Source organism: Gossypium hirsutum, chromosome D11, assembly GCF_007990345.1.
Source record: "Gossypium hirsutum isolate 1008001.06 chromosome D11, Gossypium_hirsutum_v2.1, whole genome shotgun sequence".
Classification (NCBI taxonomy): domain Eukaryota; kingdom Viridiplantae; phylum Streptophyta; class Magnoliopsida; order Malvales; family Malvaceae; genus Gossypium; species Gossypium hirsutum.
In genome coordinates this window covers 4,084,294-4,109,109 of record NC_053447.1, presented here as the reverse complement: position 1 = coordinate 4,109,109, position 24,816 = coordinate 4,084,294, and the positions used below count along the sequence as shown (strand labels likewise).

Sequence of the window (24,816 nt, the reverse complement as noted above, 5' to 3'; positions counted from 1 at the left end):
GTTTTGTAATGATAATTAATGGGTAATGATGGAGAAAGCATGGAATCACACTACCATTTATTGAATTAAGAAATAATTAATACCAAGGACTTGGTTAATAGCTTAATAAGGACTTGTGAAATTTATACTAAATTTTCTTTTCATTTTGTTCACCATGTACTATTTGTAATTCTATTTCTTAATCCTGTATTTGATTTGTAACTTTCTCGTTTCAATTTTTTAAACGACTCATTTAACAATTTAAGCTTAACACTACCTTTTCCTACATCAACAAAAAATTGGGTTGTTACAATGTAAATGTCAAAGATTAAATTTTTTTTAGAATTAAGACTAAATTGTCATAATGTATGCTGTGCCAATTTTAAAAATTGTCACATCATTTTTCTATTAGCCATTTAATGAATGGTGATAAAAAAAAGACAATTGAATAATTAGATGACTATTTTATAACTTAATAGAAAAATAAAAGAAATTAATTATGTATGCTTGGTAAAAAAGATAAAAAAATTTAAAAGAAAATATATTTTCTTTTCTACCCTTCCTTGGCAGAGTTAAAAAATGAGAGGGAAAAAAATTAAACTTTTGAAAAATACATAATTTTGAACTAACATACGGCCATTCATTCGTATCTCATTTTCTCTCATCTTATTATTCCAATTTAGAAGGATTGGTTTTTATGTATTAGGATGCAAAATAGTAATTTGTCATATTTTTTTTCTCACTTTTCCTCTTTACCAAGTACACCCCAAATTTATTTTCTTTTCACCTTTTCAATCGTTTTCATCCTTTCATTTTTCACTCAACCAAATACATTTTAAATAATGTTAAAATTAAACTTAAATTTTAAAAACTAAAAAAAAGTTCATTTTTTAATTTAATTGATATAAAATTGTGAAATATATGTGCTAATATTCAATCACATCACCCTATAAAATAATAAATGCAATTGTGGACCATAATGCAAATATAAATTGTGAACCATAATGCAAATATTTTGTAACAAAGAAATTAGGGGGAAAAGGCTGGTAACATTGATGAAGTTGTGGGTGCAAGCACCTTCTCATAAATGCAATAAGTTATATAGTGCGTTTGTTTCACCGAAAATTATTTACAAAAAAATATTTTTTTCCTGTAAAATTATTATTTTTGAAAAATATAAGTTAATTTGTGAAAAAGAACTCGTAATTTTATTTTTATCTAAAATTTAACTTAAATCATGCCTAATAATATTATATTAATAATAAATTTTAAATTTTAAATTTAAAAATATTTAAAATATTAATATAAAATATTATAATTTCCAATATTATTGAATATACATATTTAAATTATTTATATTTAATAATACAATAAATTATCAATATAATTTATATAATTTATTACATTAATATTTATTTAATATTAAAATTTTATTTTAATAAAAATTTTAAAATAAAAAATTTAAATTTAAACAATATTCTTCATATATTATTGAAAAATATTTATAGTAATAATTTAATAATAAATATGCATTACAATTATAAATATATTAATAATAAATGTTTTATAATATCAAGGTTAAAGTATGCCATAAGTTCATCTACTCTTCATAAATTTGGAAGTTAATAATTGTACTTTTCTTTTTAAGAAATTAGTCCCCTACATTTCAGATTTCAAAATTTAGGTCTAATTGTTAATACTATTAATTTTTTGTCAATTTTGTTGATGTAATATTTTTAAATAAAAAATACTCGCTTGGTAGCCACGTAGTTAAAATAATGATGTTGTAAAAAAACCTGAATTTAACAAAATATTTTTAATGGTGTTAACAATTGGACCTGAATTTTAAAATCTAAAAAGTAGGACTAAATTCTCAAAAATAAAAGTATAGGGATTAAATTTTAAATTTACAAAGAGTGTAGAGACTTATAACATATTTTAACTTAGTATAAAATATGAATATTTGTTTACTAGCTTCAGCTATCCCTTACAACTCTAAAGTATCAATTTGCACTCTTATATCATTTAAACAAAGTTTAATTATATATTATTTATTGTTAAATTTATATATGATATTGATATTACAATATATTATTTTATTATAAAATAAATTTTGATTATCAAAAGGAGATTATACTATGTTATGCATTCTACTAAGAAAAACTTTTACAAAATGATTTCGGGAAATTTTACTTAACAACGGAAAATATTTTACGCATGATTATTCAAACATCAGAAAATGTTATTTTTTCAGAAATTCAATTCATTTTTCAGGAATCAACATAAGTATATTTTTATAAAGGAGTGAAAGTAAGAAAAATAAATAAATTTTAACTGCATTTGATAATAAAGAAAAATAAGAGAAAAAATGATTATTTGGAAAGAGAGAGAATGAGAAAAAAAATTTATTTTAGTTAAAAATGATATATTTTTAAAAAAAATTTCTTTTTTCTTTTTGATTTTCAATTATACCTTTCAATTTTTTATCATTTCAAATGAAAAAGAGTGTAATGAACAATTTTGTCTGTTAATCGGAAACGACTCCTCCTCAAAAATCTTATCCTATTTTTCTCATTTAAACATTTTTTTTGTTAAAAGATATTCATTCATCACAGAAAATTACAAAAGATCATCAGGTAAGAGAAACTGTTACCAGAACGGGCAGGTCCCAATAGCAGAATTTTAGTATTGAGCAGCCTGTTCAACAGGTTGGCTGGCATTAGATAGAACTCCCTTGCAAATAGTTGAAGCAGCTAACAGGAAATATTGAGATAGAAAAGAAAAAGGATAGGGAAACTATGACACACTTTGTTCTAATTCATGGTATGTGTCATGGAGCTTGGTGTTGGTACAAGATTGTGTCGCTGCTCAAATCAGGCGGTCACCGTGTTACTCCCTTGGATCTTGGTGCCAGTGGAATCAACCCCAAGACTATCACTGACTTGGCTTCCTTGTCCGATTATGCGCAGCCATTGATGGCATTAATGGCCTCTTTGCCTCAAGACGAGAAAGTGATACTAGTGGGTCATAGTTACGGTGGGGTTATCATTTCCTTAGCCATGGAAAGCTTCCCCATGAAAGTATTGGCCGCTGTTTATCTCACAGCTTTTATGCCGAATCATGATTCTCCTATTGCGACTGCAGTAGCTGAGGTAATAATAAATATGAAGAAGGCTATGCGTTTTTATGTTCACGTATGTCTGTGTTTTAGTTATCTTTTGTTTGGATTTGAACTTGGGTTGAATTTTTGTGTGGAAGATAGTCCTTCAGAAGAGCTATGGCGGAGCCGCTCATGGATTTCCAGTTATTGTTTGAAGATGGGTCGGAAAATCCACCAACTCATGCCTTATTTGGACCAAAATACATGGAGGCAATGGTTTATCAACTCTCACCAAAAGAGGTTAGTTTATTTCATTTCTATAAATAAATGGTTATTAGATGAACGTGGTTTGTGGGTGCTGATGGTATAATGTTTTGTTGGAATTTGTAGGATATAGAATTGGCCAACACGTTGCTGAGAAAAGGAAAGTGGTTCATGAAAGATTTATCCAAGGAATCTCTGCTATCAAAAGAGAAATTCGGATCCGTTGATCGGGCTTATATAGTTTGCAAAGATGATTTGCTGATAAAAGAAAGCTTGCAGAAATGGTACGTCGAAAATAGCCCTACAGATGATGTGAAAGTCATAGCTGGTGCCGATCATATGGCCATGCTTTCCAAACCCCAGGAGGTCTGCAAATGTTTCCAAGAAGTTGCTGAGAAATATAATTGATTCTACCATCAAATATTTCACTTAGCCAACTTTGTAATCAATAAATAAAACAGGTGTTCTACGATGTACGGAATCTATAAAAAAAATGGTTCTTTAAATTCCTGTCGAAATAAAGTTTTAACCTTTTTATGGGTTTTTTATCGAAATAAATTAAAAAAAATTAAATACCGAAATATGTTGTCAGATAGATTAATTACCGAAATGATATTTTTTTTAATGGCGCCTATTTGACAGGCGCCAATGAATTTTTTATATTTAATTTTTTTCTTTTAATAAAATATTATTAATTTTATTCTCGGATCAGTATATGACTAGGGCATAGATACGAGACGTGACTAGTTGCGCCTATCTCAGAGGCGCCATTGTTGCTTATTTTTTCCCTATATATACCCCCGAAAATCAAATGAGCACAGATACAAAATTTAGCAGAGGAAAGGAAATAAGAAGATAGGGAGAAGAAAAAAAAAAGGAAAACAAGAAGAAGGATAAGGTATTTTGGTTTTTTTTTAGAATAGAATGTAGAGTATTGTTAGTAATTTTATTATTTGAAAGTTATTTTGTTAGGTTATTAATTTTATTAGCTTCTGAATGAAAAATTTTGCATTAAAAATTTTATGTAATTTTTTTGCATTTCGAAACTGTTTTAAGAATTTTGAAATTTTTTTAACAGATCTAGTATTAAAGATGGAGAATCAATTTTTTATATGTGTTTATTTCGATGGAGAAATTTTGACAACCGTGGGATGTATATTTGAATGTCGCAAACAAGTAGCAATGAGATTTAATAGAAATATCTCGTTTGATGATATGAAGGAAAAAATAAGTGAAAAAATTTATAGACGTTATGGGAGAAGGATATCAAAACTTTTCTACAAGTTTCCAGTTTCGACAGATCTAATAAAAAATATCGAAATAGAACTTGTAGACGATGAAGACGTGGAGACAATTGTCGCTCTTTATTGTGGGACTCGGAGCAACCAAAATGCACCAATTCAGTTATTTACTGAGTTAGCTGGTGTGGAGGCAATTGAAGATCCCACTCCATTAGGTGAAGAAGATGGAGTTCAAGCTTTGTGTATGGTGGTTCCAGTGTCGTATGTTGATAGGCAATCAACTATACACGGGATCGATATTGATCTTAATGCTGCACCCGAGACTGGTGTGGTTGGTATTGATGTATACTATAGTAGTGATCCTGTTGATCACGAAGTTAGTAGTGAGAGTGATCCCCACATAGACGAGGTCCCAGATGATATTGACGACGAAGGCGTGAATGAGGATGGAAACATTAACGCGTTTTCAGTCGGAAATCAGATTCGTCGTATTGTGATACACAATAATCCTGGGGTATACATGTCTCGGATAGACCCCGATGCGGTGCGGGCAGCCGAGTTTCTGGAGTACCCTGAAATACTACCTGTTTATCGGATGACCGTATATTCTGATCCAGAGGAGTTATTCGTGGGCCAGAGATTTGAAAGTAAGGAATAATGCATATTTGCCATTAAGCGGTATAGCATGAATATATCAGTAGACTACAAAGTCGTCGTGTCTAAACCAACATTATATATTGGAGAGTGTTGGAGGTCGACAAAAGGCTGCAATTGGTGGATATGAGCTGTATTTATCTAGAAGTCGCAGATGTGGGAGATACGAAAATTTGTTGGGCCTCACACATGCAGTTCAACACGTATGACAGGAGATCATCAAAAACTTGACTCCAAAACTATGTGTACGTGTATCATGCCAATGGTGAAAGACATGCCGACCATTAAAGTTTTGGTACTGATTGTCGAAATACAAGCACGGTTCCAGTATCGAGTATCATACCGGAAGACATGGGTAGCTAAATAGATGGTAATGGAGTAATTGTATGGAGATTTTGATGCATCGTACAATGAGTTACAGGGATGGATAGCCGCTATGAGGGAACACATGCCTGGGACTGTCATTGAGTTGGAGACACGACCTTATTATGGGTCGGATAACCAACTACAATCGAGAGAAAGAATTTTTCATCAGATGTTCTGAACGTTTAATTAATGTGTGTATGCATTTCCCCACTACAAACCGTTTGTGCAAGTAGATCGAACCTGGCTATATGAAAAATACACACAGATCCTACTTCTTGCGGTTGCTCAAGATGGCAACAGGAATGTGCTCCCGATAGCATTTGCCATCGTTGATAAGGAAAACCTGGAATCGTGAGAGTTCTTCCTTACCAACCTGCGGAGGTATGTTATTAGCAATGGTAATATTTGTATCATCTCTGATAGAAGAAAATGATTAATTGCAGCCATTAGGCGTTCCGGTGTACCATGGAGATCTGTTTACTGCATCCGGCACATCGCGGCTAACTTCTAGCGAGATTATAAGAATGCAGACTAGAAGAGACAAGTTGTAAGAATGGGTAAAGAATTACCTTATCTTTTCAATATAAGTTTTAATGTTTTAGAGCAATACTGTAACTTATATTTTCTTAATACATATGCAGCGCACGAGCTAGAGCCACACATTTTTCGTCAAAGAATGGCCTGACTTGAGAGTGACATGGAGGGTCAAACCAACACATCTTTTCGACAGTGGTTGGGTACCATGGAGCAGTGATAATGAGCTCAAGATTTTGACGAGGGCTTTCGTTATGGTCAAATTACCACAAACTTGGTGGAGGGGATCAACGCTGTGTTATTAAAAACACGACATCTTTCGATTTCATTTGTCTTCTCGGCTACATTCTACAAGTTGGCTACCTTAATGCCAAGAATGGGTCAGCAACAAGTCAACCAGATGGAGGCGGGACACGTCTTTGTCGAAGATGTTAGGGATGCAATGGTTGCAAACCGTCGGATGGTGAGGTCGATGGCAATAGAAGTATATTTACGACATAATAAAATGTTTCAAGTTACAGAGACCATCGGTCGTCGACCCGGTATACCACCTAGGTTCTACGGAGTTGATATCTGAAATAGACGGTGCGACTGCAGGAGGTTTCAAACACTTCATTATCCATTTGCACATGTCGTGGCAGCTTGTGCTAAAGTTGGGCTCAATGTAGAAAAATTTATCGATAAAGTGTACACCATCGAAAGCACATTGCGTGTATAGAAAAACGAGTTCCCCGTGCTTCCTGACCCATCTACTTAGGAGGTACCTCCGACGACCTTCGAGCTTGTCCCAGACAAAAGGTTGCATAGGAACCCGAAAGGTCGTTCGCAATCATCCAGAATTTATAACGAAATGGACATTAGGGAGAAATCTGACAGGAAGCTGTGTGGCGTATACAGATTAGCCGATCATAATTGGAGTAAATGTCCACTCCGAAACTACCATGTTGGACAATCGTCTCAATCGGGTAGAAATTGAGATGTAGTTCATTACATGTTGAGAGGATTGAATCACAAATTTGTCTACAATTTGTTGTAGTTAATCTAATTTGAAATTACAAAATAAAAAAAACCATAAAATTTTATTTACAAAAAAGGCAAAAAAGTCATTATATAAATACACAGTTGACTATTTAAATTGCAAAGGCAAAAAAATTAAATTGATAAATAAAATACCAAAAAAAATTTATTACATAAATATGAAGTTATTTATATTACAAAACCCCCTAAAATTGATGGTTTGATGGTGTGGTTCTAGGGGTATATTTTTGTGGAGCTCGACGTTCACGTTGCGGGCGATTATGGTGATCAACGTTCTCATCATCCGTATATAGGGGTGTGAGAAACATAGATGAAAAATCATATATCTCAAATGCCATCGATGAACTTGAGCTGAGAGAAGTGGAGTACGGCGGTGGATACGAGCCCGCGAAATAGTCATCGCCCTTTAAATCTGGATGATAAGAATTATCCCTAGAATGTAGTTTCGTCTTTGACTCTGGCTCCGCTCTAGCTCTGCCTTCGGCTCTAGCTCTGGGTCTGGTGTATGATTCAGATCTGGAAGGGGTTGCCCAATTCGTGTCGTATGTGAAGGGACTACCATCGACTGTCCACCAAACAGAAATAGTTTCCCTATCTCACAATACCACTGTATGTACTCTAACGAGGGCTGCAGATCCAAAGCACGATCTATCTGAGGTACCCTCCCCAACCAATTGTTCCACATTGTAATATATTCTTCATGCACTTCTCCCCAATCATGTTCATACCTCCCCCTCTTGTTCATCCTATGGATCTCCCCCAATTATACTGGCAGTGTCAGGATATACTGTATGCAACCGAACTGCCGGGTACTCGATTGTCATGATACCACTCCACTACTTGAAAATTGATAACGGGTGCGCTAATGCACCATAGGTTTGAGTGGACGTGGGCAGATGAGGGGATAACTGCCATAATTTCTGGAACAGAATACGACATCCAAATGAACTGCACAGTTAATAACATTGTTATATTAACGCGAGTCGAGTGAGATAAAATAATAAAATAAAGTTTATATTGGAAAAACTTGCCCCCTCTCCAGCATGATTCTCAATCATTAGACGGTATATCGGAACCGTATATGACCTTCCGGTACCCAGATTAGTACTCCATCTACGAAAACAATTTGTTAGAATAATATAATCTAAAAAAAGTCAACTAATTAATATAACGAGTAAAAATTCATCACCTATGCCCATCGCAGAAGGATCTGTCATTCGACAAAGTTCGCGATACAACATGGCTAAAACTGCGGACCCCTAACTGTATAAATGAGTGTTATGCAAATTGGATAATAGGGGTAAGTACATCAAGTGGACTTTACTGCCGTTTGCATCCGGCATGAGTACACCCCGTATAAGGTGCATAATGTAAGCTCGAACGGCCTGCATCACCTCCCATTCATTGGCAGTACTCGGCAAATGCTCAAAATTGGCCTTTAGCCATGAAAATCTCAAACTGGTAAATTTTCCCTCACTTGGCGAGTGTCTAAGTAATTCATAGCAAAGGGTAGCCGGCCTAGAGATTGAACTTACGCCCATGACTACATTCCCGTCGATGGGAAGCCCAAGCTGTAGTGCAACATCCTCTAGAGTAACGATACACTCTCTGTACGGCAAATGAAATGTGTGAGTCTCCGGACGCTATCGTTCGACTAAAGCAAAAATCAAGTCGTATCGCAGATCAAAAGTCCGGATCAATGCCACTGATCTGAGCCCGGCTAACTTTAAGTATGGTATTAGGCGTTCATCTGGCAGAAACCCTACACTATTAACACGGCCCCTCAATACGCGATATGGACCCTGACATTATTAAATTAGCAAAATAGTTAATACAATATAATTTAATTCAGCAAATAACATGAGTATCAAATAAAAATTTTATTACGATCTCATTAATAGTACTTGATATGTGATTATTATTAATCAAAGAACCCATTTGCTGGAAATATGCAATTAAAAAAATAAATTCATTTAATTTGTTTCAAAAAATAATAAAAACTGTTAAATAAATAAATAATCAAATAAAATTACATTATATAAAAATTAAATGAGTTGACAGCAACTATATGATTAAAAGAGTCAGTTACGATTAAACTTTTAATTAAATAATTTTTAATTTTTTTTATAAACTTATATGTTAAACTCACCAAATACTAAACTAAACACAACAATTTATAACTTAATCCTATCTGACAGGCGTGATCCGTTTTTTACCCGTTGACCGTATTTTTAGCTGTATATATATTTAAATATTTTTAATAAAAATAAAAAATTAATATTTTATTTAAACAAAAAATATTTTTAATATAAAAAATTGATTCGCGCCTATTAGATAGGCGCGATTAAAAAATATTTTTTAATATAAAAAATTGATTCGCGTCTGTCAAATAGGCGCAATTAAAATTTTTTTTAAATTGAATCGCGCCAGTCAGATAGACACGATTACAAAAAAATACCATTTCGGTAATTAATCTATCTGACAACCTATTTCAGTATTTAATTTTTTCTCTAATATATTGGGGTAAAAAACCCCCAAGTTGATATAAAAAAAATTAGATAAGTTAACAGCAACTATGTTCATATTATATAAAATTAAATGAGTTAACAGCAACTACATGATTAAAAGAGTAAGTTATGATTAAACTTTTAATAAAATGATTTTTAATTTTTTATAAACTTATATATTAAACTCACCAAATACTAAACTAAACACAACACAACAATTTATAACTTAATCCTAAATTACTAATAAATTAATTTTAAAATAATTACAAACACAAAAATTTATAACATAATCCTAAATTACTAACAAATTAATTTTAAAATAATTATAAAAACAAAAAAATTACAATATTCATACAAAATACTAATCAATCTTTAAATTATAAACAAAATTATTTACTAAAATAATATATTATCTTTTTCTTTCTTTTTTTTTCTTCTTCTTCTCCTTTCTCTCTTTTCTTTCTCTCTTCTGATGATACAAGGGGCTGGGGATCAGATTGAGGACCATACTTATAGGCCACAAAATTGTAATTTTTCCCATTGAAGGGACAACACCATGGTGGTGTTGCAGCAGCAGAGGCAGCAGTGCAGCAACACCTGCCAACAAGGGGGATGGTCATTGGCGCCTACCTCTGAGGCGCAATTAGTGGCGCCTATCTGACAGGCGCCACCCGAAAATCTATTTTTTACTCCTATTTTGACCCGTAAATCGTATTTTGACCCGTATTTATATTTAAATATTTTTAATAAAAATAAAAAATAATATTTTATTTAAACCAAAAAAAAAATTTAATATAAAAAATTCATTGGCGCCTGTTAGATAGGCGCCATTAAAAAAAATACCATTTCGGTAATTAATCTATCTGACAATCTATTTCGGTATTTAAATTTTTTTTAATTTATTTTGGTGAAAAACCCCTTTTTATTTATATACCTATTTAAGTCCTTAACATAAGCAATCTTTTGCATAAAATAAAAGATTATTTAATTAAAAATTAAAGGTCTAGTACAAATACACACATAATCAGAGTTCTTCAAGGACTTTTTTAGTGTTTTAGCATTGATGTTACGTAAGGGATAAGGTACAGTGACATTTACAGATAACAAAGTAATGATCTCAATGAATGAAAGCAACATATGGCCAAAAAAAAATTGTTAGAGTTGAATTTGTTAGTTGACTTGTAGGAATAAAGTTATTGATTTAGTCAAAATTTATTGTTACTAGACTTTAGGAGTATCATATTAGTTAATATTTTTTAGTGATTTGCGTATTAAGTTTGTTCTTATTTTTAGTGATTTTTCAGTTATAATTCAACCTATACAAAGGTTTCATTATTCATTCAATAATGTACATCAAAATTCATATAATCAGAGTATTTCAAACTTCTATTTCCTCCTTTTATCCATCTACTTAATTTAACAGTGATATCCGAGCTTAGTTCAAATTCTTATGAGTGAGAAACGAAAATTGTAGTAGCAAAAGACACTTCCAAGGAGATTTGGGATTTCATGAAGAAGAAGTATCAAGGAATTCTAAAGTATTCAATATGCACTCTTATATAATTTAAATAAAGTTTAATTAGATATTATTTATTGTTAAATTTATATATGATATTGATATTAAAATATTTTATTTTATTATAAAATAAATTTTGATTGTCAAAAGAAGATTATACTATGTTATGCATTTTACTAAGAAAAAATTTTACAAAATGATTTCGAGAAATTTTACTTAACAACAGAAAATATTGTATGCATAACATCAAAAAATGTTAATTTTTCCAGAAAATCAATTCATTTTTAGAAATCAACTTAAGAAAAATAAATAAATTTTAACTGCATTTGATAATAAAGAAAAATAAGAGAAAAAAATGATTATTTGGAAAGAGAGAAAATGAGAAAAAAAATTATTTTAGTTAAAAATGATATATATTTAAAATATTTTATTTTTTCTTTTTGATTTTCAATTATACCTTTCAATTTTTTATCATTTCAAATGAAAACGAGTGTAATGAACAATTTTCTGTTAGTCGGAAACGACTCCTTCTCAAAATCTTATCCTATTTTTCTCATTTTTTGTTAAAAGATATTCATTCATCACAGAAAATTACAAAAGATCATCAGGTAAGAGAAATTGTTACCAAAACGGGTAGGTCCCAATAGCAGAAGTTTAATATTGAGCAGCCTGTTCAACAGGTTGGCCGGCATTAGATAAAGCTCCCTTGCAAATAATTGAAGCAGCTAACAGAAAATATTGAGATAGAAAAGAAAAAGGAAAGGGAAACTATGACACACTTCGTTCTAGTTCATGGTATGTGTCATGGAGCTTGGTGTTGGTACAAGATTGTGTCGCTGCTCAAATCAGGCGGCCACCGTGTCACTCCCTTGGATCTTGGTGCCTGTGGAATCAATCCCAAGACCATCACTGACCTGGCTTCCTTGTCCGATTATGCGGAGCCATTGATGGAATTAATGGCCTCTTTGCCTGAAGACGAGAAGGTGATATTAGTGGGTCATAGTTATGGAGGGGTTTTCATTTCTTTAGCCATGGAAAGCTTCCCCAAGAAAGTATTGGCCGCTGTTTATGTGGCAGCTTTGATGCCGAATCATGATTATCCTATTGTAACCGGATTAATGGAGGTAAATATATCAACACTGTGTGTTTGTATGTTGTGTTTTAGTTATCTTTTTATCGGGGGTTTAAACTTGGATTAAATGTTTTGTGGAAGCTCTTGAAACGTATTATGGCGGAGCCGCTCTTGGATTTCCAGGTATGTTTTGATGATGGATCAGAAAGTCCACCAACTCGCGCCTTATTTGGACCAAAATACACGGAGACAAAGGTTTACCACCTCTCACCAAAAGCGGTCAGTTTAGCCTCTCAGAAAATTGTGCATTTAGCTTGATTTTATTTTTATATTTGAAAGTTTTATTTGACTTAAAACGAGTTCAATGATGGTTTTCTAATTTTTTGAAATTGAATTATCAAAATATAAATTTAAAATAGTTTATATGTAATTTACCCTTTATTTTTCAAAGTTCAAATTTTATGGTATTAATTTTAACTTTTTTTTAGAAAGAAATTGTATATTGTCAAAATCAAACTAAACGGAGTTCTTGTGATCCTAATGTCATTTAAAGAAAAACCAGTTTGATCTGCATAAATGATTGGTTGTTGAGTGGTGATGTTTTGTTGGAATTTGTAGGATATAGAATTGGGTTTGACGTTGATGAGACAAGGAAAATTATTCCTCAAAGATTTAGCAAACGAATCGCTGCTAAGCAAAGAGAAATTCGGATCCATCCATCGGGTTTATATAGTTTGCAAAGATGATTTGTTGGTGGAAGAAAGTATGCAGAAATGGTACATTGAAAACAGCCCAACAGAGGATGTGAAATTCATAGCTGGTGCGGATCATATGCCCATGTTCTCCAAGCCTCATGAGCTCTGCAAATGCCTCCAAGAAGTTGCTCACCAATATAATTGATAATTAAAGAATTTATCTTGATAATTTACTCCGTGTGTTAGCTTAATAGTTAGTGTGTTCACCACCCAAACATGATCTGAATTATGTAATCACTGAAAATAATAATTTTGAAGTTTAATTCAATAAAAATACAGTAGAATTTCAAAAAATAAAATCTACGATCCAACAATAAAATTTAAAAAATCATCATCAACAACTCAAAATTGTATGCAAGTGTTCAAAAAAGTATAAAAAATTGTTAAATTTTTAAGATTTTGATATCACAATTAATCATTTTTCCTATAGGTCATCATGACATTGGAGGAATATATAGAGTCACTTATACAAAAAAGAATTATCTATAAATTTATAAATAATAATATATCAATCACATTTCTAAAGAAAGTAGAAAAAAGGGTAAGTGAAGAAAGGTCACACAAAGCAAGCACATCCAATAATAGCAAAAACAAGGAAGAGAAGCAGTACGACCTAGTCAAACATCCAATAATAGCAATTTTTTTAACCATGTTAATCAAGGTTAACAAATCACTGATTTTTGGTTCAACCTATTGATTTGAGATGGCACGAAGCTAGCCGACATTAGATAAAGCTCCCTTGCAAATAATTGGAGCGGCTAATAACCATGAAACATTTTGTTCTAATTCATCAGGTAAGACAACCTGTTAAGAAAGTGGGTAGGTCCTAATAGCAGATATTTTATTGCAACTTTGTTTCATTTGGGTTTCATTGCTTGGGTTAACTCATCATCAAAAGTTGAAGAAATCATTTTAATATTGAGCAGCCTGTTCAACAGGTTGACCAGCATTAGATAAAGCTCCCTTGCAAATAATTGAAGCAGCTAACAGGAAATATTGAGATAGAAAAAAAAGAGGAAAGGGAAACTATGACACACTTCGTTCTAGTTCATGGTATGTGTCATGGAGCTTGGTGTTGGTACAAGATTGTGTCGCTGCTCAAATCAGGCGGTCACCGTGTTACTCCCTTGGATCTTGGTGCCAGTGGAATCAACCCCAAGACCATCACTGACTTGGCTTCCTTGTCCGATTATGCGGAGCCATTGATGGCATTAATGGCCTCTTTGCCTCAAGACGAGAAAGTGATACTAGTGGGTCATAGTTACGGTGGGGTTATCATTTCCTTAGCCATGGAAAGCTTCCCCATGAAAGTATTGGCCGCTGTTTATCTCACAGCTTTTATGCCGAATCATGATTCTCCTATTGCAACTGGAGTAGCTGAGGTAATTATATATATGAAGAAGGCTATGCGTTTGTATGTTTATGTATGTCTATGTTTTAGTTATCTTTTGTTCGGATTTGAACTTGGGTTGAGTTTTTGTGTGGAAGATAGTACTTCAGAAGAGTTATGGCGGAGCCGCTCATGGATTTCCAGTTATTGTTTGAAGATGGGTCGGAAAATCCACCAACTCATGCCTTATTTGGACCAAAATACATGGAGGCAATGGTTTATCAACTCTCACCAAAAGAGGTTAGTTTATTTCATCTCTATAAATAAATGGTTATTAGATGAACGTGGTTTGTGGGTGCTGATGGTATAATGTTTTGTTGGAATTTGTAGGATATAGAATTGGCCAACACGTTGCTGAGACAAGGAAAGTGGTTCATGAAAGATTTGTCCAAGGAATCTCTGCTATCAAAAGAGAAATTCGGATCCGTTGATCGGGTTTATATAGTTTGCGAAGATGATTTGCTGATAAAAGAAAGCTTGCAGAAATGGTACATCGAAAACAGCCCTACAGATGATGTGAAAGTCATAGCTGGTGCCGATCATATGGCCATGTTTTCCAAACCCCAGGAGGTCTGCAAATGTCTCCAAGAAGTTGCTGAGAAATATAATTGATTCTACCATCAAATATTTCACTTAGCCAACTTTGCAATCAATAAATAAAACAAGTTATGATGTACGGAATCAAATTTTAATACTTGTAACTTTTATAAGCAACTTAAAATAATTATCTATCAATAAAAATGGTTCTTTAAATTCCTGTCGAAATAAAGTTTTAAGCTTTTTATTTATATACCTATTTAAGTCCTTAACATATGCAATCTTTTGCATAAAATAAAAGATTATTTAATTAAAAATCAAAAGCTTATTTAGGTCTAATACAAATACACACATAATCAAAGTTCTTCAAGGACTAGTGTTTTAGCATTGATGTTACGTAAGGGATAAGGTACACTGACATTTACAGATAACAAGGTAATGATCTCAATGAATGAAAGCAACATATGGCCAAAAAATCAATGGCTGCTTTAGCATGATGAACCACTTGAATAAGGGGCTATTACCAGGACATAAAGAAAGCAGAGTCCAAATCCATATAAACCCAAAGCGACCAGACAAATTCCAATCGTTTTTCTCAGAAATGGGAACGAGCATGTTGAGTAAAAGGTGATTGGTATTATCTTAGTTCAGCCACGGCAAAGCAGATATATATACCCCAACCTTGTAGCTTCCTTGCATTGCAGAAGATAGTGGCAGAATCATGGGATGGAATTCTAAAAGCCAATCTATGAATCCACTGTCTTTAAAAGAAATGCAGTCTCCAGAGCTGACTCTTTGCATTGAAGATATCTATTTTCCTCTACAATATCTATCGTTAGATTAAGTAGTATGGGGTGTTTGGGGTCATAAATAGTTTGTTCACGAACTCGAGCGACCCATTTTGCCGCTTCCCAAACTCCAAATCTGAAAAAATATTGAACAGAAAGGGATTATTGCCTACTTCAATTACAAGGGAAAAATATATCATCAACTAGAAGGCTCAATGTAGTACTAATAGTCAGCACTTCCGTTTACATGCACAAACAGATTTGATCAAGAATGAATTTCTGAAGTCCCAAGTGTATCTATATGCTGCTATTCAGTCATCAGTTAAACTCACAAGTTCATGCATCTCTTTTTCTCTGGATGGCATATCTTTTAGTTTATCAGTGTCGAAAAATTGTAAGTTCAGATAACTGAACAAAACACGACACAGCTACAAGAAGGGCTACTTACCGTGTGTTGAAGGATGAGGAGACTAATACAGCTGGATAAAGAGCATCCTTCTGAATATTGTCATAGGGAGAAAATTTCCTTATGGCATGAAACTCATCAATATCCCCAGGGTAACCAAACTCTTCATAATCGGCAGCCGTCAGAGGTAAAATGGGGTATAGCAGAGTGTTGGTTGCATCTAAAAAAGGAACCTGAAACAGATCAAAGGATGAAATAAGTTTACATAGAACTATAAAATAAAATAACAAAACCAGCTTATTTCCATATGATATTCTAAATTACCTTGTACCATATATCCTAGAAGACAAATAGTGAAAAATGTTACAGTCTGTTTTACCTTTTCTTACCCATAAAATACAACAAAGGATTAATAATAGCGGAAAGACTCATAAGAATGCTAAAAACAAATGTGTCTAGTCAACACAAGCAAATTAAGACTATGCAGCAAGCATACGGGAACAGACACAAAAGCAAAAGAGAAGATTTTTCAAACCTTCAAAACTGCAGCACGGAATAAATCCGGGCAGCAATTGATGGCTGAGGCAACCAGGAGTCCTCCGACACTATATCCCCAACCAGCAAGCTTGTTTTCTTGCACAATCTCTTTTTCAACAAGGTACTTTGCACAAGAGATGTAATCTTTGATTGAATTCTGTTTCTTTGTGCGTCGGCCATCATGATGCCATTTCTTACCACCACCACCACCACCTCTGCAAGACATACCACCCATAAACCAAGAAAAAATTGTTATGTATGCTTTTTTTTTTTTTGACATAAATTAGCTATAGAAAACTTAAGGCAGTGATAGCCAGGAAGAACTACTATAATCATAATGGAAAACAAACCTTACATCAGCATAAGCAACAATCCAACCGCGATCAAGAAGACTTTTCAACTCACTAAGCCACCTTTTATCAAGTATTTCACCATAAGCTCCATGTCCGTGAAGCAATCCAGGGCTTTGGTTATCCTTTCTATTTTTGCGGGAGTAAACAATAGTTAAAGGAACCATAGCCCCATCATAAGAAGAGACATCGTGATGTTCGCAAGCATAAAATTCAGAGAGGTCATTCCACAAGTTTCTGTCTTCAGATTTGACATCATTCATAGAAGAAAATTTCACATTTGTTGTCTTCTCAGCAATGGCTGAAGACAACGCTGTACCATACAAAATCCGGGTTCTTTCATGAAGCATATTTTGCTGTTGAACAATATTCCACTTGCCATTTGATAAGTCATAATCAACCACAGCATCAGGCATCTGTCAATAATTAAAAATTAGGAATATCAATATTGATGAAAAATTGACTAATTTTAACATATATGGCAGGAAAACCATGAAAATAAACATGGATAAAGTAATAAACATGATGTGAAAAAATATAGACACATAACTAACAATATTACTTAAAATCATGAATGAAAATGCTGCCATATGAGCTACTCAATGTCATATTTTACTCATCCTAGAGGAGAAACATGAACAGTTGCTTGACCGTATTCAAATCAAGTAAGTATCAATCCAAATCATAACAAAAATTGTTTATCTCTAGAAGCCAGCCAGGAAACAAGTTGGTTTAAGCAGCTAATATTCAAAACAAAAAACCTAAATTACAAACAATAGAGGAAACATATCTTCCATCATTGACACCAGACATTTATAGCTCCATTAAGCTTTCTTTGTTTTCTAACCAATGCATATGTAGGATCCATGCATCAAACTCCTATAAAATTACTAATAAGTAGAGATGATAAGGGAATAGCCGTTCTACATTAAGAGCTAAATACTGTTCAGAAGGTAGTCATCTACATACCACAGGTGATGATATTGTGAAGCGCATAGTTTTGGAGTAGTAGTCATAGTTTGGCCCAGGAGAAATGTTACAAACATGTTTTGGAAGAGGAAGAAAATGAGGCTGAAGCTCTCTCAGATGAACGGCTTGCTGCAATAAAACAGAAGACAGGAAGAGAGTATATGTAAGAATGCCATAAAGAAGAAGGGTAACAAAGGGGTGAAAGGAAGGGAGATGGAGTATGAGCAGTAAGCACAAAAATATATATTTCCTACCTTCCAACCAGGTAATGGTAGAGCAACAGAGCAGATTCCATATTTTCGACCTTCCCTTGTAATAAGAACCAAGTGCGAGTTGCAGAAATCAACATCCTCTATGACCAAGTTTTGATCACCAATGAATACATTCTGTGGTCCATAAGACATAAGATTACTTAAATAACAAAGCGAGCATGGGTAGAATTTAACAGAGCAAGAAATGTCTATGGGCGTGAGCACATAGCATTCAACCTCAGTGCAAAAGGGAAAAAAAAGGTGCATTTATGAACTAGGGGACGAAAGAAAAAGATATGAAGGAAGTCATATTAGATTCACCAACCTCCCAAATTCTAGGATTGGATGAAGAATCAACAGGGCTTCGAAGAAGATAATGACTATCAACTATTTGTCCATCCTTGGGTGCATCAGTGAATAAATAAAGGTATCCTTGATGATGCTCGAGAACACAGTGAACAATACCTTCACTCTCCCAAACTAAGTTCATGCCGGAAAAGGGGTCAGCTGCATTTATCAGAAAGACCTAAAATATGGTAAGAAAGTGTTAACACCATTTGAGCATAATCATTTACAACAATCCAAGCCGATTACATGCCATATTTGCATTCTTACCTTAGAAAATATAGGAGAAAATGTATTAACTGTCACAAAATGGAAATCTTTTGTGTGTCTTATGTTTACATAGACATTTTCATCTTGTTCTTCCAGCAGCAAAACATCTTCATCAGTTGATCCAATCATGCTACAGTATATCCTAAAACAAAACATCAAATTTCCAAGTGGACTCTGTTAAATTCATTTGACAACCAAAAAACTAATGAATAGATAAGTGAATTGATTACGAAGCCAGCAGTTTTCACCTATATGGCCTCTTATTTTCATCAGTAACGACATAGAGCAACGCCTGCCCGTCCTTGACCCATGCCAAATTCGAAACACGATTTGCATGAGGCTTGCTGCATAATGCACCAGAATTCAAATTTCTCACAGATAACTTGAAGTAGTCATTGTCCTTATCATACATGGTGTATGCAAGAAACTTATGGTCCGGCGATATCTCAGATAATTCTTCATAAGCATAACCTTTAAATACATTCAGAAAGTAATGTCAAAAGGCAGTCTCAGAAGCAAATAAACGAAGAGGGGTAATCTTACATTCTCTGCAGTACCTCCAAATCTCTCAGCTTCTTGATTGTAATCAAGCAGCTTCTGTTCAATCCTCTTCCCAGAAGTAAAATCAAATCCAGAACTTGGAGAATTATGCGAAATGAACTCCTCGTTCAAGCTTGCCAACCTCCTACATAGCACTGGATATTGCTTCCCTTCTTCCACCCTTCTATAATACAACCTGCAAACTTATTCAGATTCCAACTAAAATAGCAATTATCGTTCTCATACATCCATTAACATAAGCAACTTGAAAACATTGAATTTGCATCAAGATTATCTCCTATGAAACATAAAACAGGGTATTTGCTTCTTCTTCTTTTTTTTGTTTTACTTGCTCGTCTAATCGTCCCATTATTTTCCAAAACACCACATTTGACAGCTCCTATTTTCTTAACCAAAAAAAGGAAAAATTGAAGGACGTACCATGGACCCCAACGGAGTGGAGGTGTAGAGAGATCAAAGTTCAAGCGAGAGGCCATCTCAGACTGGAGCTTAGTTTGGAGTCGCTCAGTGTCCGACATGACAGCTTCAGTATACTTCTCTTCCTGTTCCATATACATGTCCATATGTCGCATGGCGACTTTGTCTTGGAGAGAAGACATCCAGGAGTAAGGATCTTCCCAAGTGACATCATGGAAAGTGAATGTTTGTGGTTTTTGAGGGGCTTTTGGAGGCTTCGGTGGGGAGGGTGGATTTGCGGTTTTGGGGGGGTTGTACTTGGCTGAGCGGTGATAGTGGTTGTGGTGGTGCCAAAGGATGATGGTGGAACGGTGACGGACGGTGGTTCGGAGGTGGCGTAACATTTTACTGATGGGGTTTAGTGAAGGGTTTTTGAAGAAATTGGGAAGCTTTTTAGTAGTTCGGCTTTGGGCCTTTTTTATAATTGGGTTGGATTTGAATAAGTTGACATTTTCTTCCTATTTCAAAGAAAGCCCAAAACTAAATAAATCCATTTTGTCCAAATCCTAAATGGATCTCCGAAAATATACAAAATTATTATTATTAAGAGTTGGGTCTAATTTTCCCTCAGTCCCTACACTCTTTGGACTCTGGAAATTTAGTCTCTCTACAATCAGTTTCTTGATAATTTTCTATATATTAGAATTATTATAATAATGATCATATATATACACATCAGAGACGAATGTTGAACTTCATTGCTTCAGTGCTTCTCGTGTCCTGCTGTTATAAATTCCATGCAACCATCAAAGACGGGTTAAATTGGGATATGTGGATTTCTTTTTTACTATTTTTCTGTTTGATTTCCGAGAAAATGATTGAAAGTGACAGATTTGCATCGAGATTTATGAAGCCCCCAGTTTTGGTGATAAACTACTGAATTTGCCCATTGTTTTCCTATTTAGCAATCGTCATTTCTGATCTACTGCATCGAGCAAAGTTCCAAATAATGCCCTATAAATCTGTCCTTTGCTTTTACTTTTTGTGTAAAATTTAAGCGAGTGAGTTATTGGATAGCTGCATTTTCCCAATAACAGTCAGCACATCAGTTGTGTCCTATAATCCTATCCTTCACCACCACAAACCGATACTCTCGGAGTAAACCCGCTGAGTTCAAGTTTTTTAAAACTCGAATTTGATAGAGTTTAAATGCATTAAAACTTGTTAAATTAATAAGAAGTAAACATGATTAGGGCATGGGATAAGGATGCTAAAGATTGACTTCAACCTCACAATTGCACAGTGAGCACACAGTTATGTAGTTATTGGCATAAAAAATAAATTTGATCTCTATCCTTAGCACCTTAGCTACAAACTTCTTTTTTTAAGGAACAAAGTTAATTATTTATATTTCAATTTGAGTTTAAATTAATATTTTTTATTAATTACGGATAAAAAGTATATATTAAACCACTCAGATTGGTTTAGGTGATTTAGGTTCATTAAGTTTGAATTAATGACTTTTAAAATTAAATTGACTTTAAATTTAAGTGATTGAATTTAATTTTTCCAATTTGTATTAAAATTGACATATTTTATCAAAATATTTAAATCTGATTTGTTAAATATTTAAACTCAATTTTGTAATAATTAATCTAAATAAGTATCTAAAAAAAAGACACATAGTAAATTTTTAAAATTATTTGTGGAGTAAGCGCTCTTATTTTGTGATGGCTATGAATGTGCTATCAAGGTTACTTGATGAATTAGCAGCTAGCCAAGGGTTTCATTACCAGCTAGGGCCCGAAAGATAGAACTTATGTTTTGCAAATGATCTTCTCATTTTTGTCAAAGGAGAGCTTGAGTCTATTGTTGGAGTTCAGTGCATCATGGGTTGAAGTTGAATCCTTCAAAGAGTGAGGTTTACTCAGTCTCAAGTTGAGTTGGAGGAGGTGCATAAGATTACTGGATTTACATTGGCTTGTTTACCAGTAAGATATTTGGGGAAATTGACAGTAAAAGATTGTTCTCCTTTGCTAGAAAAGGTTGCCATGAAGGTTAATGGGTGGGCAGCTAAAACTTCGTCTTATGCAGGAAAGGCTCAATTGGTTCAAGCTATGTTGTTTCACATTAAGAACTATTGGGCATGGCATTTTCTTTTGCCTAAGCAAGTAGTTAAGTTGGTGAATCAAATGTGTATGAGATTTTTATGGAAAGGACAAAATGAAAAAGTTAAAGTAGCTAGAGTGACTTGGGAGCAAATTCGTAAGCCGAAAAATGAAGGTGGTTTGAGTCTTAAAGATCTTGCCAGTTGGAACAAGGCATCCGTAATTCAACACCTTTGGCCCATTCTTATCCAAGTTGGTTCATTGTGGATTGCTTGGATCAATACTTACATGCTAAGGGGAAGACATGTTATGCAATTGCCTTTAGTTCATAATAGTAGCTGGGGTTGGAAGAAATTGATGTGCTTAATAAACCAAGCAAGAGGTTGGCCATTGCAAGGACAGAGATATCAAGTAAGGTTTGGCAAGAAATAAGGCCAAAGGCTAGCAAGGTGCCTTGGAGTAGGGTCATCCGGTGCCCTATTTATACTCCTAAGCATTTAATTATATCTTGGTTGGCTACATTAGACAGGTTGCTTACAAAAAATAAAATAAGGGCTTGAGGAATGAACATAGATGAAAGTGGTATAATTTGTAAATTAGGTCAAGAGACTAGAGACCACTTGTTTGAGGAAAGTGTTTACTCTAGAAGAATTTGGCAAGAGATACTAAAACTTGGCAAATTAAACAGGGAACCTGGGACTTGGAGACAGGAGCAAGTGAGCAACAATGGTTGCAAGCAAAGCTAAAAGGAAAAGCCTTCATTACAGTGCTTCTTAGGCTGGCTTGGATATGGCGAAAAAGGAATTGTTGACAATTTAGGAACCAACAAAGATCCGAACTGGAGTTGTTGGAATTGATTAAGGACATAATAAGAGTTAAATTGTTAACTGCTAAAATCAATCAATACAAAACACACTTATCCACATAATGTGTGAATCAATATTCTTTGTAGGCTTCTATTCCTACCATTTCATCTTCTTCTCTTATTTTTTCGCATGTTCTTTGTTATCCTTATTCTTTTTTTTTCTAATAAAGATCCCTCTTGTTTTTTTTTTTCTGGAAACCAATCTTCTTGTTTTTAACTATCAAGTTTGGGATTCTTTTTTTTTTTAACTCAATATGCAATAAAAAGAAAACTTTTAGGTGCTGATAGCGAACGTGATGAGCATGGGTTCCGATGAAAGCCACCTCAGTTATGGGTACGAGGCTTTAGATACTAAGGGTGGGTTTGGATGGGCGATTGGTGCGTTGTGGTGTGTTTAGCTTACTCTTTGTCTCACGCTACAATATCGCTATAGTATCTAATCTCACCACTACTGCTATTTTTACACTAACCGCAGGTAATCGCACCGCACATTCAAACTCACCCTAAATAATGTTATTTTTTTTGTTGTCTGAAGCTTTATAGATTTTCATAGCTTCCTTTGGTGAGTTGGTTTTATCGGCTACACATTGCTGCTTTTTCTTCTTCTCATTTACTGTATTTACAAGCTGCCGATGATTGAGCTTATCATTGGTATGATTTGAAGTCTAAACCTTTGCTTAATATTCTTGAAAAATATAACCAGAATTTACCTGTGAGGTGATGCAGTTACATGTTTGCCATGCTTTTTTTTGGGGGGGGGGGTCGTATTTTTTCTTTTTTCTCTTTTTATATTTATCAGTTTATCTGATAGCTAAATGTCGAATAAAACGAAATACAAAAGGATCTAATGGCACGTACCATGGTGACATGGCTGCTTTGACTGGGCCAACCAAATAACATTCTGTGTCAGTCCACAGCTTCAACGTTGGATCTTAGGTATTCAATGGAAAAATCCACAGTATTTTATATTAAAAGAGTATCCCACTCCGCACTCGCCCCTGGTTTGAGTGGAACATTGAAATAATACCCATAAAGAAAAAAAAAACCGGCAGATAACCCAACTTCCCCACTGAATTTTAATTAATTAATGGGCAAACCTTTCTTCTATAAATGGATGCCCCCTTTGCCTCTTATTTCGCCTCCTTCATATCTGGTATCTCTATTCTCCATTTTTCATTACTTCCTCCATTCCCTCACCTCTCAGAAGGAAGAAAATTATGGATTTCATGATTCACAAAGCTCAGCCATATTTCGCAGTCACTGATGAGAAGATGATGAATACGAATAACCCAGAAAGTGAACATGGTCAACAACCAAACAACATCGTCACCAGCCAACTCCAGATAAGATCCTCACCTCGGTCATCCCCTGAAGCGCTGGAGAAAGAGGCTGTTCTTAGACGAATCCGCCATCACAAGTGCAAAAACAGAGTCAAACGTGCTTTTCAGGCTTTGGTTGGCGGCGACGGACAAGCTCAAGAAAAATGGATGGAACTGGGCGATGCTTTCACTTGTCCTTAAACATTCTGTAAAAACCCAGAAATTCATGGGATCTGTAAATGGCTTGAATGTTATTGATCATGGATGATGATGAAAGATTTTGACTGTAACACTCTTGTTTTAGAAGAGCTGTTTAATTTGGAATGCATGGTTTCTCGTTCACACGAATCTAGGAGCATATGAAGAATAACAGTATAGTTTATGTTCCTATTTAGATTAAACGAATTCAGGTTTGATTATCTGACTGGAATAGTTTTTTAATTAGTATTAAAAAAAGTTCAATTTCATCCAACGTAATTTAAGGAAAGCTCGTCTTACTCTGAGATTTTTAACTCAAATTAATAATGGAAAGTTGATCAAACTCAAAATGGATTTCGTCTTTAATCCTATTGAGAGCAAGTAACCTGAGAAAGGTGGAGCTAATAATTTAATAAAACTGTAAAGTGAATGTTGATTGGATCTCTGTGTTGAAACCATATTATAAATTACAAAAAGAAATACGAGTATAATAAAATCCC

At 34.0% G+C, this 24,816-nt stretch overlaps 5 protein-coding genes across 6 annotated transcripts; 4 read left to right on the top strand and 1 right to left on the bottom strand.

The window, feature by feature from the left end:
• Positions 1-2,478: 2,478 nt before the first annotated feature.
• LOC107911990 (methylesterase 10) lies at positions 2,479-3,849 on the top strand. Its single transcript, XM_016840014.2, has 3 exons — positions 2,479-3,131; positions 3,242-3,379; positions 3,470-3,849. The coding sequence occupies exons 1-3, from the start codon at positions 2,778-2,780 to the stop codon at positions 3,749-3,751; spliced, it is 774 nt and encodes a 257-aa protein (XP_016695503.1). The 5' UTR covers positions 2,479-2,777; the 3' UTR covers positions 3,752-3,849.
• A 7,796-nt stretch (positions 3,850-11,645) lies between these two features.
• LOC107911993 (methylesterase 10) lies at positions 11,646-13,300 on the top strand. Of its 2 annotated transcripts, XM_041105584.1 has the most exons (4): positions 11,646-11,807; positions 11,880-12,323; positions 12,413-12,550; positions 12,890-13,300. In XM_041105584.1, the coding sequence occupies exons 2-4, from the start codon at positions 11,970-11,972 to the stop codon at positions 13,169-13,171; spliced, it is 774 nt and encodes a 257-aa protein (XP_040961518.1). In that variant the 5' UTR covers positions 11,646-11,807; positions 11,880-11,969; the 3' UTR covers positions 13,172-13,300. The 2 variants fall into 2 exon arrangements, with proteins under 2 accessions (XP_040961518.1, XP_016695506.1); XM_016840017.2 differs by having other exon boundaries at positions 11,647-12,323.
• A 459-nt stretch (positions 13,301-13,759) lies between these two features.
• Positions 13,760-15,169, top strand: LOC121223647 (methylesterase 10). Its single transcript, XM_041105583.1, has 3 exons — positions 13,760-14,408; positions 14,519-14,656; positions 14,747-15,169. Exons 1-3 carry the CDS (start codon positions 14,055-14,057, stop codon positions 15,026-15,028), a joined length of 774 nt encoding a protein of 257 aa, XP_040961517.1. The 5' UTR covers positions 13,760-14,054; the 3' UTR covers positions 15,029-15,169.
• A 464-nt stretch (positions 15,170-15,633) lies between these two features.
• On the bottom strand, positions 15,634-20,284 carry LOC121223646 (dipeptidyl aminopeptidase BI). Its single transcript, XM_041105582.1, has 11 exons — positions 19,851-20,284; positions 19,427-19,605; positions 19,118-19,340; positions 18,870-19,011; positions 18,580-18,780; positions 18,258-18,389; positions 18,004-18,132; positions 17,035-17,450; positions 16,683-16,899; positions 16,190-16,380; positions 15,634-15,877 (listed from the first exon to the last, which is right to left on the bottom strand). Exons 1-11 carry the CDS (start codon positions 20,228-20,230, stop codon positions 15,700-15,702), a joined length of 2,388 nt encoding a protein of 795 aa, XP_040961516.1. The 5' UTR covers positions 20,231-20,284; the 3' UTR covers positions 15,634-15,699.
• A 3,570-nt stretch (positions 20,285-23,854) lies between these two features.
• LOC107911994 (uncharacterized) lies at positions 23,855-24,460 on the top strand. Its single transcript, XM_016840018.2, has one exon. It carries the CDS (start codon positions 24,017-24,019, stop codon positions 24,317-24,319), a length of 303 nt encoding a protein of 100 aa, XP_016695507.1. The 5' UTR covers positions 23,855-24,016; the 3' UTR covers positions 24,320-24,460.
• Positions 24,461-24,816: the final 356 nt, after the last annotated feature.